At 63.6% G+C, this 14191-nt stretch overlaps 2 protein-coding genes across 4 annotated transcripts in view; one reads left to right on the top strand and one right to left on the bottom strand.

Moving 5' to 3' along the window:
* Positions 1-1749: 1749 nt before the first annotated feature.
* HES2 (hes family bHLH transcription factor 2) lies at positions 1750-2809 on the bottom strand (the record flags this gene model as incomplete). Its single annotated transcript, XM_082679572.1, has 4 exons — positions 2675-2809; positions 2485-2580; positions 2087-2186; positions 1750-2000 (listed from the first exon to the last, which is right to left on the bottom strand). Exons 1-4 carry the CDS (start codon positions 2717-2719, stop codon positions 1750-1752), a joined length of 492 nt encoding a protein of 163 aa, XP_082535698.1. The 5' UTR covers positions 2720-2809.
* Positions 2810-7813: 5004 nt separating this feature from the next.
* Positions 7814-14191, top strand: part of ESPN (espin) — a gene marked incomplete at both ends in the record, with an annotated part of 30607 nt that continues 24229 nt past the window's right edge. For all 3 annotated transcript variants that reach the window (XM_082671163.1, XM_082671162.1, XM_082671161.1), the window contains 2 exons: positions 7814-8107; positions 11161-11354. In XM_082671163.1, coding sequence (XP_082527289.1) covers positions 7814-8107; positions 11161-11354 — 488 coding nt within the window. The remainder of the gene's footprint in view (positions 8108-11160; positions 11355-14191) is intronic.

The following is a 14191-nucleotide window of genomic DNA, read 5'->3' as shown; positions in this document are numbered from 1 at the left end:
ATGGATGGGAGTCCTTGACCCGAGGGGGAAACCTGAACTCTCGCGGTGAGCGTGGGCTTGGGGGTTACGTGGCCCCCTCCACTCGTTCCCGGCAGCTCAGGAAAGCAGGCTTGCGTTCCCAGGAACTGCCCTCCCTACTCTCCACACCCTTCCCCACATTTGTCCCGGGGAGCTCATGCTCTGGTGTGGCAGCTTTTCAAAGTGATATTAGGGCTCGGGGGATAGGAGTTGAGGCAACAGCCAGTCTGTCAGGGTTCAGTAGAGTGTGGGCCCGTCACATCACCCTTTCGTTGGCTCACCATGTTTATTGAAGCCCCACCACGTGCCGAGTTCCTTGGGGACAGAGCGGTACGCTCAGCCCCAGCCCTGCCCCACAGGAGCTTACAGTCCAGCCAGCTGGGCCCAGACAGGCGGTAGGACAGCCCACCTTGCTGGGGGCTCACCTGCTGTCTTCACATTGACTTCTTCAGTAATGCCCACCGCTTCCCCACATCCTGCCACCAGAATCAGTGCCATGGTCATCATGGGTTTATGTGGCATAGCTCAATTTAGTGACCCCCCCCCCCCATCAGCTCTATCTTCTTGCTCCTAGTGCCCTGGTCCTAGTGCACAGGCTGTTGGACCGGGGACCGGGGGGAGGACTCGCAACCTCCCACAAATGCTCAGCGAATCCCCACGAGATGCTGGGAACACGACTGAGAGTGGGCCACAGATGCTCCGGCCTTCTCCTGGGATCCACTGTACCCCACCACCACCACTGGACCTTTGAAGGCTCTCTGGCTTCCATGGGGAGAAAAGAAAAGTCTTAAGAACAAGTTGCTTCCAGTTATTTGTCCTGACAGTAGCAGAGAGCAGTTCAAAAGAGAAAATGAGAAAGGCGGATTCCTGTTCCTTAACCTGCCGTGTCACCCCTTGAATTTCTGCTGCTCCAGGACATGGGACCTGCTCACCTCACACTGGCACCAGCTCTGTGCTGGACCTGGGCCCTTCAAGGTGGCAAGCTTCCTTAAGGCCACAGGGTACCCTCATTCTTGTCCCACCCCTTCTTCACACCCCAAGACCACCTGGCCTGGTGTGTGGTACACAGGTGTTAACTTAATGCTTGGGGAAATAAATCCTCCCCAAGACTACCTAAGGAAGCCCCCACCCCCAGGGACACAGAGCCCTGGCTGCATCCTGTCCCTATAATTGGAAGCTTTAGGCAGGGAGCCCAGGAGTGGAGGTCATGGCTCCCCAGCCTTCAAAGCCCCTCAGGCCATTGCTGCTGTGTGCCCAGAGGTTACCAAGCTGAGCTGGCGAGAAGGCAGGTTCAAGCAGGGCTGGGAGGGTGGTGACCAGTCAGAGCAGACTGCTGCACCTGGCTCAGGTAAGCTCCTGGCCCAGCCCTTGGGCTGGTGCCAGCGCTGGGGCAGGTGTGTGGGCTGCCCAGGCAGCAGTGGCTGGCCCAGCTCTAGAACCCTTCCACCAACTGGAGTGGGAGGCTTTTTCTTCTCCCTGCAGCCACCTGCCCCTTCACCTCTAGCCCAGACACCCCAAGTTGGGGCTGAGAGTGGGCCTCTCCTCTTATTTCCTGAGCCTCCATGGAGGTCAGTCTGCCACACAGCTCACAAACATCCGGGTCTGACCAGGTTGTAGGTACCAGGCTGGTCCCCCGTGGTGGGAAGGAAAGCCGCCACCAAGAGCTCCCTCAGTCTGTCCAGCATTCCTGGTCCCACGCTGTCAGCAGGGTCCCGTGGGCCGGCCAGGGGACTACCAGGGCCGCCAGAGGCCTGGATCCCGAGGAGGCGCAGGTGGCAAGGGCGCGGGCGGCGGGGAGGGCGCGGGCGGGCCGCAGGAGTCCCCCGCGCGCCCGCCGTTGGGGGTGGCGCTGGCCGCCCTCCGACGCAAGTGCTCCAGCAGGCGAGTGCTCACGGCGGGCTCCAGGACACAGCGGGTGTGTAGCACGCGGGCCAGGCGCGCCAGGCAGGCTCGGTAGCCCTCGCGGTAGCTGTCGGAGGCCGCTGCGGACGGAGAAAGGCATGAGGCGCGGGGTGGAGTGAGGGGCGCGGGGCGCGGAGACGGGCCGGGCCGGGGCAGGGTCACTCACTGGGCGCTGCCGTCGGGCAGGAGGACGCAGGCAGCTCCTGCAGGAAGCGCACGGTCATTTCCAGGATGTCCGCTTTCTCCAGCTTCGAGAAGTGGGAGCTCTGCGCCCGGCCACGAAGGAGAGGGACAGAGAAAGGGACAAACAAGACAGAGCTCCGGCAGGCTGCCGTGAGTACCGCGCTCCCAGGAGCTGGTGCCGGGCCTGCCGTAGCCCGCGGTGGGTCGGCTCCGCCGAGCCTGTCCTACCCGGGCTCAGCCTTGGGCGCCGCGCGTTGTCCCCTCGTCGGCTTCTCCGGCAAGGGCATCTCGGCCCGCCAGGCCTCCTCGCCCCGCGCCCCGGGAGCCCCCTACCCCCAGTCCCAGTGCGCCCGGCCTGTAACCGAGCGCCCCGGCACTCACCTCCCTGCCCAGCAGCGACAGGATGAGGCCCTTGAGCTGGCTCAGGCTCTCGTTGATGCGCGCGCGGCGGCGCTTCTCCAGCAGTGGCTTCAGGCTCTGCAGGCGGGCGCGAAGGCCGCGGTTACAAGGGTCGCCGTCCAGGCCCCCGCCCCCGCCGCTCTGCGCCCTGCCGCCAGGCCCCGGCTCCTACCTTGCGCAGCTCCGCCGGGTCCCCTGCCCTACGAGGCAGCCCCATGCTCGGCGGGAAAGCGGCGCCGCTGCCGGGCCCGCGCGTGGGAGACTTGTGCCCGCCCAGATACCGAGCGCAGACTGAGGCCCGCAGAGAGGTGTGGTGCGCGGCCGGAGCGGACGCCAGTGGAGCGCGCCACGCCCGCAGCCCGGCTTTAAGGAGGCAGCGCTCCCGCTCCGCCCCGTCCCGCCCCGCGGAGCCAGTCCGCCTGTGGGTCCCACCTCCGCCTCTGTTCCTGCGCGGGGTTGGGGCGGAAGGGGGCACGGCGGAGGCCCCGAGTTCCTGCTCCAGGCCTTCGAGTCCCATCTGCTGCGATCCCGGGGCGCCCTCCTCCCAGAGCACCTGCAGGGGTGTGTGTGGGCGCCATCGAAGCCCTCGCTGCCCTGACCCTCGGGCAGGAGGCGAGCGGGTGGTGCCAGGCCCTTGTCCCTTCTTGTCCAACGCCGCCCTTCTTCCCTCATTCGGGATCAGCGCCTCCTCTGAGCCCCGCCTGGGCTGAACCTGGGCTTGGGCAGGTTACCCAGCGGCGGCAGGACCCCCAAGTCCCGGGCCTCAGGGAGCTACCACTCGGGTTTCTACTATGGGGAGGGACTCGGCCCACCAGTTGTTCTGCGGGGCTGTAAGGGGAGACTGAGGCCCGGAAAGAGACCTCAACTTGCTCCGGCTCTAACGACTGGAAACTGGCCAGGCAGAACTAGGGCCCCGGTGGCTCCATAGAATTCTCCGGCCCTCACCGAGTTAGGGACCACCTGGTTCCCCTGTCCTCGGTTTTGAACGGGGAAACTGAGGCCCAGAGAAAACGAGGCAACCCAGGAGCGCCCGGAACTCATTTTCATTTCACAGGCTCCAGCTCCGGGCTCCCACCTACAGGACCGGCGGAGCTCACGTGACGGGCGGGGCGGGGCAGTCCTGGGCGCCAGCTCTTTGCTGCCCATCTCCTCCGTCCGGGCCCGCCTCCTCGCCGCGTAGCTGGTGCTGCCGCAAACTGGCTGGGCGTCCCCCGCCCATCTGCTCGGAACTGCCCTCCGTCAACCGGCTGTCGGACTGCCGGGCCGACCCGCGGGCGGATGGCGGGCTGGACCCACCTAGCCAGGCCGGGAGGAGGAACCACAGGGCGGAGCCTACCGGCGCTGTCCTGGGTGCTGGACGGGGCCCCTCCCCTCCGCCGCGCAAACCCCATCTCCGCGCGCCACCTTCGACGCTCCGCCTAAGTCCCCTCGGCCGCGTGCTCCCCAAGCAGGGCTTGAGAAGACCAGCGCGCCCATCAGGAAGGAGCCCGGAGCATCCGGGCGAGTGGGAGCTCACGCCACCCGTACCTGACTGGCCACCACTTATGGAGCACATGCTGTATGTCAAGCGCCTTTCGGCCCTCCTTTCCATTATCCCCCTAACAGTCCTAACTATGAGAATAAGTCAACACATCTAGCGGAGCAGAGCCTGGGCATGCCTGAGCCACTGTCTCCTCAAATTGAATCGTTGAGCTCAGGGTACCTATGGGCCGGCCTCCTCCAAGGTTATTAAATGTCCTCTCTCTCTCTCTCTCTCTTTTGGCCACACGGCCTGGCTTGCGATCTTAGTTCCCCGACTAGGGACTGAGCCCGTGTACTTGGCAGTGAAAGCGCGGAGTCCTAACCACTGGACCACCATAGAATTACCTCATTAATTATTCTTTAGGGGCTCAAGAAAAGGACTTCATGGATCCTTAACTGATGCCCCACATGCCACCCCTGGCCACATACACTGGCTCACTCAGCTCTGTGCCGACAGGGCCCCCTGCACCAACATCTGCATCCTTGCTGAGATGCCCTGAAACTAGCTCCTGGGGAGGAAAGTTCTTTCTAGAACATCCCCCTCCATGCCTGTGGACCACGGTTTGAAGCCTGGAGGGTGGGGAAGCAGACTCCATTTTCAGTTACCCCAGATTTTAAGTCTCTCCTGTCTTCTCCTATTGCTGTTCCCTTCAACCAAAGGATTCTGGGGGTTTTGCTGGTTACCTGGAGGAAGAAGTCATTTATAACCAGGGGAACTTAGGTAAGACAACCAAGTGGACAGGGTATGGGGGTGCAGGTTTTAGGGAAGCTGGAACCACTTAGGGTACAGTGGGGACACACTCCACCTGGGTGCCTGCTCTTGGGTGGGGGGAGAGGTCTGAACAGGTGTTTTCCACACAACAGGTGGGCAGATGGCCTGATCCCAGCAGAAGAATGAGAGGAAGCCTCCTGGTGGGGGAGGGAGCCCCTCAACTGACATCTGGAGTGTGGGAGACATTGTGGGTGCTCTGGGAAAGGGGAACTTCAGGTGCAGAGGGAAGAAGGGCACAGCAGGGTCAGCCTCTGTGAGTGTCAGCCCCTGAGCTTTGCCCCTTTCTATTTGTGCCACTGTGGACAAGATACGTTAAAAAACCAAACCAAACAAACAATGTAAAAGAATGAAATTAGAACATTCTCTAACACCATACACAAAGATAAGCTCAAAATGGATTAAAGCCCTAAATGTGAGACTGGATACTATAAAACTCTTAGAGGAAAGCATCAGCAGAACACCCTCTGACATAAAGCACAGCAAGATTTTTTTGATGCACCTCCTAGAGTAATGAAAATAAAAACAAAAAATAAACAAATGGGATCTGATTAAACTTAAAAGCTTTTGCACAGCAAAGGAAACCATAAACAAAACCAAACAAACAAATTTTAAAAAAAACTCCCTGTGCCTCAGTTTCCCCAGCTGTAAAATGGGTATAGTGTTGTACCTCTCTCATAGCATCCCTATGGGGTTAAATATGCAGGTGAAACCTGGCATGGTGCCTGGTAAGCAGTAGGGCTTCCAAAAGTATGTTCTTGCTGGCGTGGGCTCGCTAGAGATGCTGAGCAGGACCCCGTGGACCCAGTGCAGCCCAGAAAGGACAGAGAAGGCCTGGATCTCAGCCTGACTTTGGCATCCTCAGAAAGGAGTCTGACAAGATGGTCAGCAAGGATGAGTGCTCACGCGTGACTTTTATGGAGATGTCTCTGTCAGCAGCGGGAGCGGCTCAGGTTGTCTCTCCTGCCTTGCCCAGTGCCATAGCAGCAGCACGTCACCCTCATCTGGACCCCAAAATGACAAAACCATGTGACAGTTGAGGGTGTCCAGGACCAGGGGAGCCAACATGGGAGTGCAGGGATTTTTTTTTTTTTTCATGGAGGAAGCACAAGGGAGGGGCCCTCAAGATAAGCCATTTAGCTCTTTGTCATCAAAGCACCCCTGCCACTCGCAGGCCTCAGGGTACAGCTGCGCTCGGTGGGCTAGAGGAGGGTGGCTGTGGCAGGCACCAAGAGCCAGTCGAAGCCCTGAGGCTGACAGGATAAGATGCCTCCCTCCCCTTGTCGCCTTGGGTAGGGGTCCCAGACCCCAGCCGTCATAGGTCCCATGGGAGAGTGAGGCAGGTCTGGCGTGGTGAAAGTGGCTGGAAACCCACCTGGCCACTCAGGCCCAGAGGCTCCAGTTTAGGCGGGTGCCATGGAGCACTGGAGCCCATTGCACGTGGCGCCACCTGGTGTTGTTCCCAGGGACTTGGATTCCCACTGTTCCCGGAAGCCGCTTCCCTCTAAGGCATTTCCAGCACCATCCTGTGCCTGTCCCGCTACCCGCTGGGTGAAATAGCCCAGTGCACAGCCCTCACGGGGCTTCAGTGGGGAGGTGGGGGGTGACGGGGAGGGCGGGGAGGAAGGGCACAGGATGTTTCAAAGTTGCCGATGTGCTGACTGTGCTCCCACAGCTACACAGCTCCCATCTTCTAGCAGTTCTTCCTCCTGTCCAGCCTGCTGTGCCTCCCTCCAGCTCCCACGAAGGGCTTCCGGCCAAGCAGGCAGGGTGGTTTGGCGCACGTGTGCTCTTCTGGCCCGCTGCCCTCCCAGGGCCATTCTGTCCCCTTGGGGAGGGGTCCTGGCCCTGCTCTCCGGGCAGCTGCTCTGGCGCACCTCCCCATTGCCCCCCAGCCCTTGCTTTCCCGTCTCTCTCCATTCGGCAGCCCCGGGCCCTCGAGCTCACGATTGACTCCCCCACCTCAGACAGCCAGCCAGCGGCAGCTCTGGGTGCTCTCTGAGGCCAGGGTCTCTAGATCCGGAAACCGGAGCCCACCAGGCATTACTGTCCTTTTCCCCTTCTCTCCCTCCCTGCCTCGGGGAGGCTACGTGGGCAGTTCTTGGGGGTCTGGAGGGACCGAGGAGGGCTGAGCGCCCAGCACCCATGGCCACCTGCCAGGGCATAGACCCAGAGCCCCAGAGCCCCTGAGGGACTTGTTAGGCCTGTTCCTAGCGCACGGCCTTTGCCCTTGAAGTCTCGCACGCCTGGAATGCGCCTACGTACGCACCTTTGAATAAAGCCCAGCCCACCGCACCTCCCCTTTCCCCGACTGCCCACGTAGCCCCTATAACTTACTAAGTCCCCGTTTTCCTGCTCTGATCACACTTGTCACTCTCTGGAACTGCGGTCATCGTTTGCTGGCTCGTGTCCCCCAGCGCCTAGGAACTGGCACTGGGTGGATGAATCAGTTCGTCTGGGGGCTCTGCCCGCCAGCGCATGGACGGCTCTGATCACCGGGGTCTGCTTTTTTTTTTTAATATTTTGGCTGCACGGCGCGGCCTGTGGGATCTTAGTTCTCCGAGTAGGGATCGAACCCGCGCCCCACGCATTGGGAGCGCCGATTCTTGACCACTGGACGAGCAAGGGAAGTCCCGGGGTCTGCTTTTCGACCGGAGGTAAATATGGAGAGAAGTCCCTGGGCGCACCGCCTCTGTCACCGGAGTCCGGCCCTCGGCGCTGCCGCGGCTGGCGGGCGGGCGGGGGACTCGGACCGCGGCGGGCGGGGCCGGGCGGAGGCGGCGCGGGGGGCGGGCCCGAGGCTTAGGCTGGGCGCCGCGGGGGCCCCCAGCCCCAGAGCTCGGCGGAGGCGGAGCGGAGCGGGCGAGGCAGCGCGGGGCCGAGGCCGGGCCGGCAGCCGCTCCGCCTCCTCACTCGCAGGCCCCGACGGTCGCGCCGCGGGCTCTCCCGGTGCCCGAGGACAGACGCATGGCGCCCCGGGAGCCGCGCTGAGCCCCGGGTCGCGGCGCCGCGGGCGGCACCATGGCCCTGGAGCGGACGCTTCAGGCGGCGCGCCAGGGCGACCTGGACGTGCTGAGGTCCCTGCACGCCGCCCGCCTGCTGGGGCCCTGGCTGCGCGACCCGCTGGACGCGCTGCCAGTGCACCACGCGGCCCGCGCCGGCAAGCTGCATTGTCTGCGCTTCCTGGTGGAGGAGGCCGGTCTGCCCGCAGCGGCCAGCGCGCGCAACGGCGCCACGCCGGCCCACGACGCCGCCGCCACCGGCCACCTCAGCTGCCTGATGTGGCTGCTCTCTCAGGGCGGCTGCAGAGTGCAGGTGAGTCCGCGCCGCGCACGGGGCACCCGGGGGGGCTTCCTCCCCAGGAGAGAGTTCTGGTCTGGAGCCCTCGGGTCTTAAGGGGGGGTGGGCTTGGGAGCTCCTTCCAGAGGACTTGGGGCGGGGTGGGCTCCCCAGGTTGAGAGTACCCGGGCAGATGCCCTGGCAAGCCCTGGCCACTGCCTAGAAGAGCATCTGGGTGATAGGAAACCAGAATGGAATGGGGCTCAACTGGGGGGTGGGGGAAACACAGTGATCCAGGGAGTCCTGGAGAGTGGGCAGGGGAGGGGGACAAAGGGCCTGGAGTCAGAAGCCCATGTCCTCCAGGATCAGGTCTGGGAAGTGGCAGGGGGCCGGGGTGGGGTGGGGGCGGTTTGCACAAAATCCTACAGCCCACCCCAGGCTGAGGTGCGTGTGCCCCTAAGGCGAGGGGAGGGTGGAGGCTGGTAATGAGGGGGGCCTCCCAAGGACCTGAGCTGATCCCAGGACATCGGCACCTTCTGGCCTCCCAGCTGCTTCAGCCCAGCCCGAGTCTTCCTGCCCTGAGACCCCAGTGGGTCTCAGTCAATGGCCACCAGGCTGGTGTTAGCCAACCTGGCCTGTCCTGATCTGGAGAAGGCAGCTCAGGCCCTCACGTGTAGCTCTCCTGCTGAATCCTGCTGGACGCAGAGCATCCAGCAGGTTCCAGGCCCGGAGATTCAGGTGCGCCCCTGATCTCCGGGAGCCGCCAGTCCACGGGGGCAGTGAACAGCAAGCACACAGTCTAGAAAGTAAACCAGGTAACGCCAGGTACTGCTAGGCCACGTGGTGGGGAGCGACGGGAGCTGCGTGGGCAAGGTGGCCAGGGAAGGCCCCTCCGTGGAGTGACCTCTGAAGGGAGTCTCGGCTGATGGGAGGGAAGTGGCCAGGTGATGACCAGAGAACTCCAAGCCCAAGGAGCAGGGAGTACAAAGCCCTGAGGGGGACGCACCTTGTCCTGTAGCAGGGACGGCAGGGAGGTGAGCATGTTTGCAGCGGGGTAAGGGAGGGAGAAAACCGCAGGGCCGGGTCCCAGAGGGTCTCATAGGCTGGCGTTAGGAATTTGCCCGATACTGTGGTTGTAGGGCAAAGCCAGTGGAGGGAGGAACAGAACTGATTTCCCACTTACAAGGACCACTGTGTTAACTGGATACAGAAGGAGAGGAAGCAGGGCCGACTCTGAGCTGGCTGGCTGTGTCCTGGCGGTGCCCAGACCCCATCCCCCCACCTCCTGGCCTCAGGATGGCCAGGCCTCCCATCCCACCCTTCCTGGGAGATGGCCTGGCCCCTTATCTCTGGGCTAGCTCTGTTATCAGGAGTTCCTGGCACATGGTCCCTGCCCACTCTTTTGGGAGGTGGCATGCCTTCCCGATCCCGGTGTCCGACCTTGGCCAGAAGCCTCCCCAGCACAAGGAGCAGGCGGCCTTGTGCCCGGCTTATCAAGTCTCCCACCCTCTTGCCCCAGCGGCTTGGGTGCTGGGGGCGAAGTGTGTGTGTAGGGGGAGGATGACCTAGATCCGGGGCCCTGCTCAGCTCAGGGAGATAAGCAGCTTTAGGGTACGGGCCATAGCACGTGAGGCTCCTGGGGCCTACGTAGCTGTTGGAGCTTGGAGACAGGTCAGAGGCCTGTGATTCTCTCCTTACTGCCACCCTCACCCAGAGGCCCAGAGCCATCAGGACCCCCTGGAGCCTCAGACCCACAATCCCCAAGGCCAGTGGGAAGTGAGGGCCTTTCTCAAGAGCTGGGGCGCAGGGCATACTTCACTATGGGCCTGTCTGGGTCACCCCTAGCCAGCCTTGTCCCCTGGGCTCAGGAGGACAGACTGCACCTGTCTCTGGTTTTCCCCAGGCATTCCACACACACAGGAGTCTCAGCATCGTCCTCCGCTTCCTCTGGACTGTTTTCTCTGCCCCCTCTTCCTCCCTGCCTCTCTTCTTGCCCAACAGCCGGTCTGTTTGCCCCCCACCCCGTAGCCCCTAACTGTGACCTCCCCGTCGTGCCCCTGGGCCCTGTTCACTCTGTCCCCTCTTTTCCCTGCATTTCTTAGAGGAGCTTCAGAGGTTCTCATGCTACTGAGATTCACCTTCCTTAAGCTCAGGGTCTCTCCAGCACCCCCTGCCTCGGCCACACCTGTTCCCAAATGCCCTCTCTCGGGGCGGGGGCGGAGGTCCACGGCTGCCCCACCCCCTTCCCCGAGCCCCTGCCCAGCTCCCTGCCCACCTCTCCATCCCCCCACGTGCTTAGTGCTGGGCGCTCATTCTGTTCTAGAACCGGTGCCCACTGTCCCAAACTCCCAGCCTCTGAGTCCAGCCTTCTGGGTGTCTGTCCGTCTTGGCCTGCAGGTCACATAAGCAGCATTTGCCAACCCCCTCCCGCAAGAGACACGCATACCTGGGTGTTCACGGAAGACGCATTCAACACTCCTGGGCCTAAACCGTCAGCCCCTTTGGGGTGCCTGGGGGGGGTCTTGCCCAAGCCCTTCCCAGGGGCTGCCTCTGTCCCACACGTACCACCACTGGCTGACTGCCCCGGCCCTGCCCACCAGTAGCCAGTGGCAAGGACATAGCCTGTTCGGGGCGGGGGGCTGCGAGCAGGGAGTCCGCTGGTGGTGGGGCAGTTCTCTGCACTGAGGTTGGGTCGTTGGACATGCGTCAACCCGGAGGCCTCTCCCCTTGTGAGACCTGGGGAGGAAGAGAGGGAGGAGGCAGGGGTTGGGCGCAGGGGCTGCTCCCCCGACCCCTGACAGCAGGGCCCAAGAGCCCCCTCTTCCTGGCCCAGCGGCTCCCTCAGGTGTCCCCTGAGCACCTGGGTGACAGGCAGGTGCTCCTGCTGGGGCGATGACAGCGTGCCCTGCGGGCCTCAGAAAGCCCAGCATGGATGGCATCGTGCTGCCGCTATGGACTGAGCTTCAAAGAGGGCCAGTCAGGTGCCTGAGGACAGAACTGCCCCAGTGGCTGGTGGGATGCAGGACGCGGTCCGAGCGGGGGGTGGGGGCAGGGCCAGGCCTTAGGACTAACGGGCTCTCCTCCCACAGGACAGAGACAACTCTGGTGCCACAGTCCTGCACCTGGCTGCCCGCTTCGGCCACCCCGAGGTGGTGAACTGGCTGCTGCGTCACGGCGGTGGGGACCCCACCGTGGCCACAGACACAGGCGCCCTGCCTCTTCACTACGCCGCCGCCAAAGGAGACTTCCCCTCCCTGAGGCTCCTCGTCGGCCACCACCCTGAGTAAGGACCCTCCGCTTCATGGGGCCTCTGGGTGGGGCGGGCCAGGGCTCTGGGGGGTGCCTGTAGTCGGCCCTGCCCCTCCAGCACGCCGGGGGAATTAGTGCTTCTGGGCCATCCCCGTGGCCAGGGGCCTGGCCGGAGACAGCTCCCACCGAAGCTGAAAGTTCTCCCCTCCTGGTGGGCAGACACAGGCCCCAGAGCCCTGCAAGCAGACACTCCCCCGGTACGAGCTGCACTCGAGCCGCAGCGGCTGTGCATGCAGAGCCCTTGTGCGTCTCCAGGGTGCTTCCAGCCTGCAGCAGGCGGCTCTCCGGCTCTGACCTGTGCTAATCTGCAAGACTGTCCTAAGTGGGACGTAGGGGTGAAGAGCGTCTCCTCGACCCCCAGTCAAGAAGGAGGGGGAGCCACGTCAGTTATCCAGCAGTGATGGGAGACGCCCCCTGCCAGACCCCCACCCTGCCTCCTGGGCCCTCAGCCCCCGCCTGTCAGAGGGCAGCTTGTCCTCTCCTGTGGCCGGTCAGCTCATTCCCACTCGCCAGGGGGATGGGGCTCCCGAACCTCCCCGGCCCTCGCGAGGAGAGCGGCTGGTCTGAGAACGCAGCTGAGCAGTGGGCTGGGCACGCCCCAGGGTGGGATGGGGTGTGCAGAAGAATGGGGTTCACTGAAGAGCACGGGAGTCGTGGGGACGGGGTCCTGGGGGAGGGAGGGAGCCAGGTGCACCCAGAGGGAGGCAGGGGTCCTGGGGGAAAGCCACCCAGACCCTGTCTGAGGGAGTGGGACATCAGTGGCCCTGGGGCTCTGCCTGGTGACCTTCGTCAGTTCAAGGGGGTACCTGGGAAATAAGTGGTGACAGAGGACCCAGCCTCAGGAGGAGAGCAGTCACAGGGCGGGAGGGTCTGTCCTTACCCCTGGCTCCACTCCTAAGGGTGCCTGCCCGGCCACTGGGCACCAGGGAGCAGCAGGAGGCCAGCCTGGCCCCGTGGCCCGCTGGCAGGGTGGCTGCGTCTGGCATCCCCTTGGGTGCAGGCATGCTGGTGTGGATACAGAGCAGCTCAAAGCCCCCAGGCCGGGACCAGGACGGCTGAGCCTGGCTCATTCTTGCTAAGCAAGGGGTTCCCTGGTTTGATTCGTGCGAGACCAGCCGGGGGTCTCCTCACAGCCATCCCTGCCAGAGGCCACTGGGCACCACTCTGGCGTGAACCCTCTGCTCCTGGACGAGCTAAGGTCTGGGTCACACCCAAATCAGTGGGATTTCAAGGAGGAGGCCCCAAACACCCTCGAGTGCAGGCTCCCAACCTGCAGCCATCAGCACCCTGGGGGTCTGGTCGCAGACTCGACATAGGCTCCCCAGGTAGGGGCTGGGGCGCTGCCCCTGTGCATGTCCCCACCCCCCACCCAGGTGGTTCTGACACCACCCCCTCACTTATCACTTATCACGGAGGACACTGGGGCCCTAAGAGGAGAGAGGCAGCCTCCTCTCGCACCCGCCGGCCTCCCCCATCACGCATCATGGGCCCCAGGAAGTCAGGCTGGTGGCCGTGCCAACTTAGCTCCAATGGTGTGAACTGAGGGGGCTCTGCCCCGCCCCGGGAAGTGCTGGTGGGGGGCAGGGGTGAAGCCCCAGCCTGGCCCCTGAGCCCCTCCTCCCTGAGAAGTCTGGGGCCTACGATGAGCCTCCATGGGCTGGGGTTCCAGCCTTAGGAAGCCTCTGGCTGTGCTGGGGACACCCTCGAAGGCTCAGGGCCCGGGGGACCCTGGTGCTCCCAGGCCAGGCTGTGGTGCTGGCCGTGATTGGGCCCTGGCACCAGCTCTGTGGCCACCAGCCCCCCATGAATCTCAGGGAAGCGGACAGAGGCCTGGGGCTCCATTCCCACAGTGACGACGCGTGACCTGGCTGATAAGGAGGCACTTTTGTGTGATTGCCAGGCTGGGCTCAGGCAGGAGGGGGTGCTGGGCATTGAGGTAGGGCCTGCTGGCGGGGGGCTTTGGGGGCCAGGGCCCACACCCTAACTCGGAAGTAGAGACTCATGCCCTCCAAGGCGGGGGACCCCAGGGCTGGGAGCTGGGGAGGGGCACAGGTGCAGGCTGCCCCAGGCCACAGGGTGCAGTCAGGGGACCCAGGCAGCTAGCGTTAGAGGCCTCCGTTGCCCTGCTCTCCTGAGCCTCCCTGGCCTGCTGTGAAACACTGTGAATTATTCACAAGGGCTCAGCTCTCCCTGGCGGCAGGTGATGGAGGGAGAGCTCCTACCGGTGGGAAACCCGATCCTGCCCGGGAGGCTGTGGGCAGCCATGAGCCACGGCCATGACAAGCTGCAGAGGCGCAGGAGGGCTGGGCGGCCTCGGGGGAGGGCCCAGCTAATGCTGGGCGGCACCTTGGGGAATTAGAAAGGACTGCAGGAACGGCCTGTGCCCCCTCACCCCTCCTCCAGTCTCTCCCAGTCCACTGGGCAAGTCTTCCCAGAGGCAGAGGAATTGCCACCGTGACCTCAGGGGCTGCTGCCCCATGGGACCCTCCCTCTGAGCCCCCTGGGGAAAAGAGTCCTTCAGCTAGAAACACGGGGCTGGCAGGAGCTGGGCTGGGGCTGTTTCAGGCCCTGGGTCTGAGGGAGGTAGAGTCAGGAGGGTCAGCCCTCCTGGCCAGGGGCACTAGTGGCTGGTAGAGCAGAGCCACGAGTCCACGTCCCCATTTGGGGCTCAGAAGGGACAGGAGCAGGTAGCCCTCAGAGCTCCTGACCATCCTGCCAGCAGGGTCCTGGGGCCCAGGAACCATCTCACGCCTCGACCATGTGCTTGCTGGGGGCCTCAGTAAGCAGAGGGGAGCCCTGGGCTCAGCTGGG

The sequence above is a fragment of the Grampus griseus genome, assembly GCF_964374135.1.
Source record: "Grampus griseus genome assembly, chromosome: 1".
NCBI lineage: Eukaryota > Metazoa > Chordata > Mammalia > Artiodactyla > Delphinidae > Grampus > Grampus griseus.
Note: the sequence above shows the minus strand (reverse complement) of the source record. Positions and strands in the feature narration are given on the sequence as shown.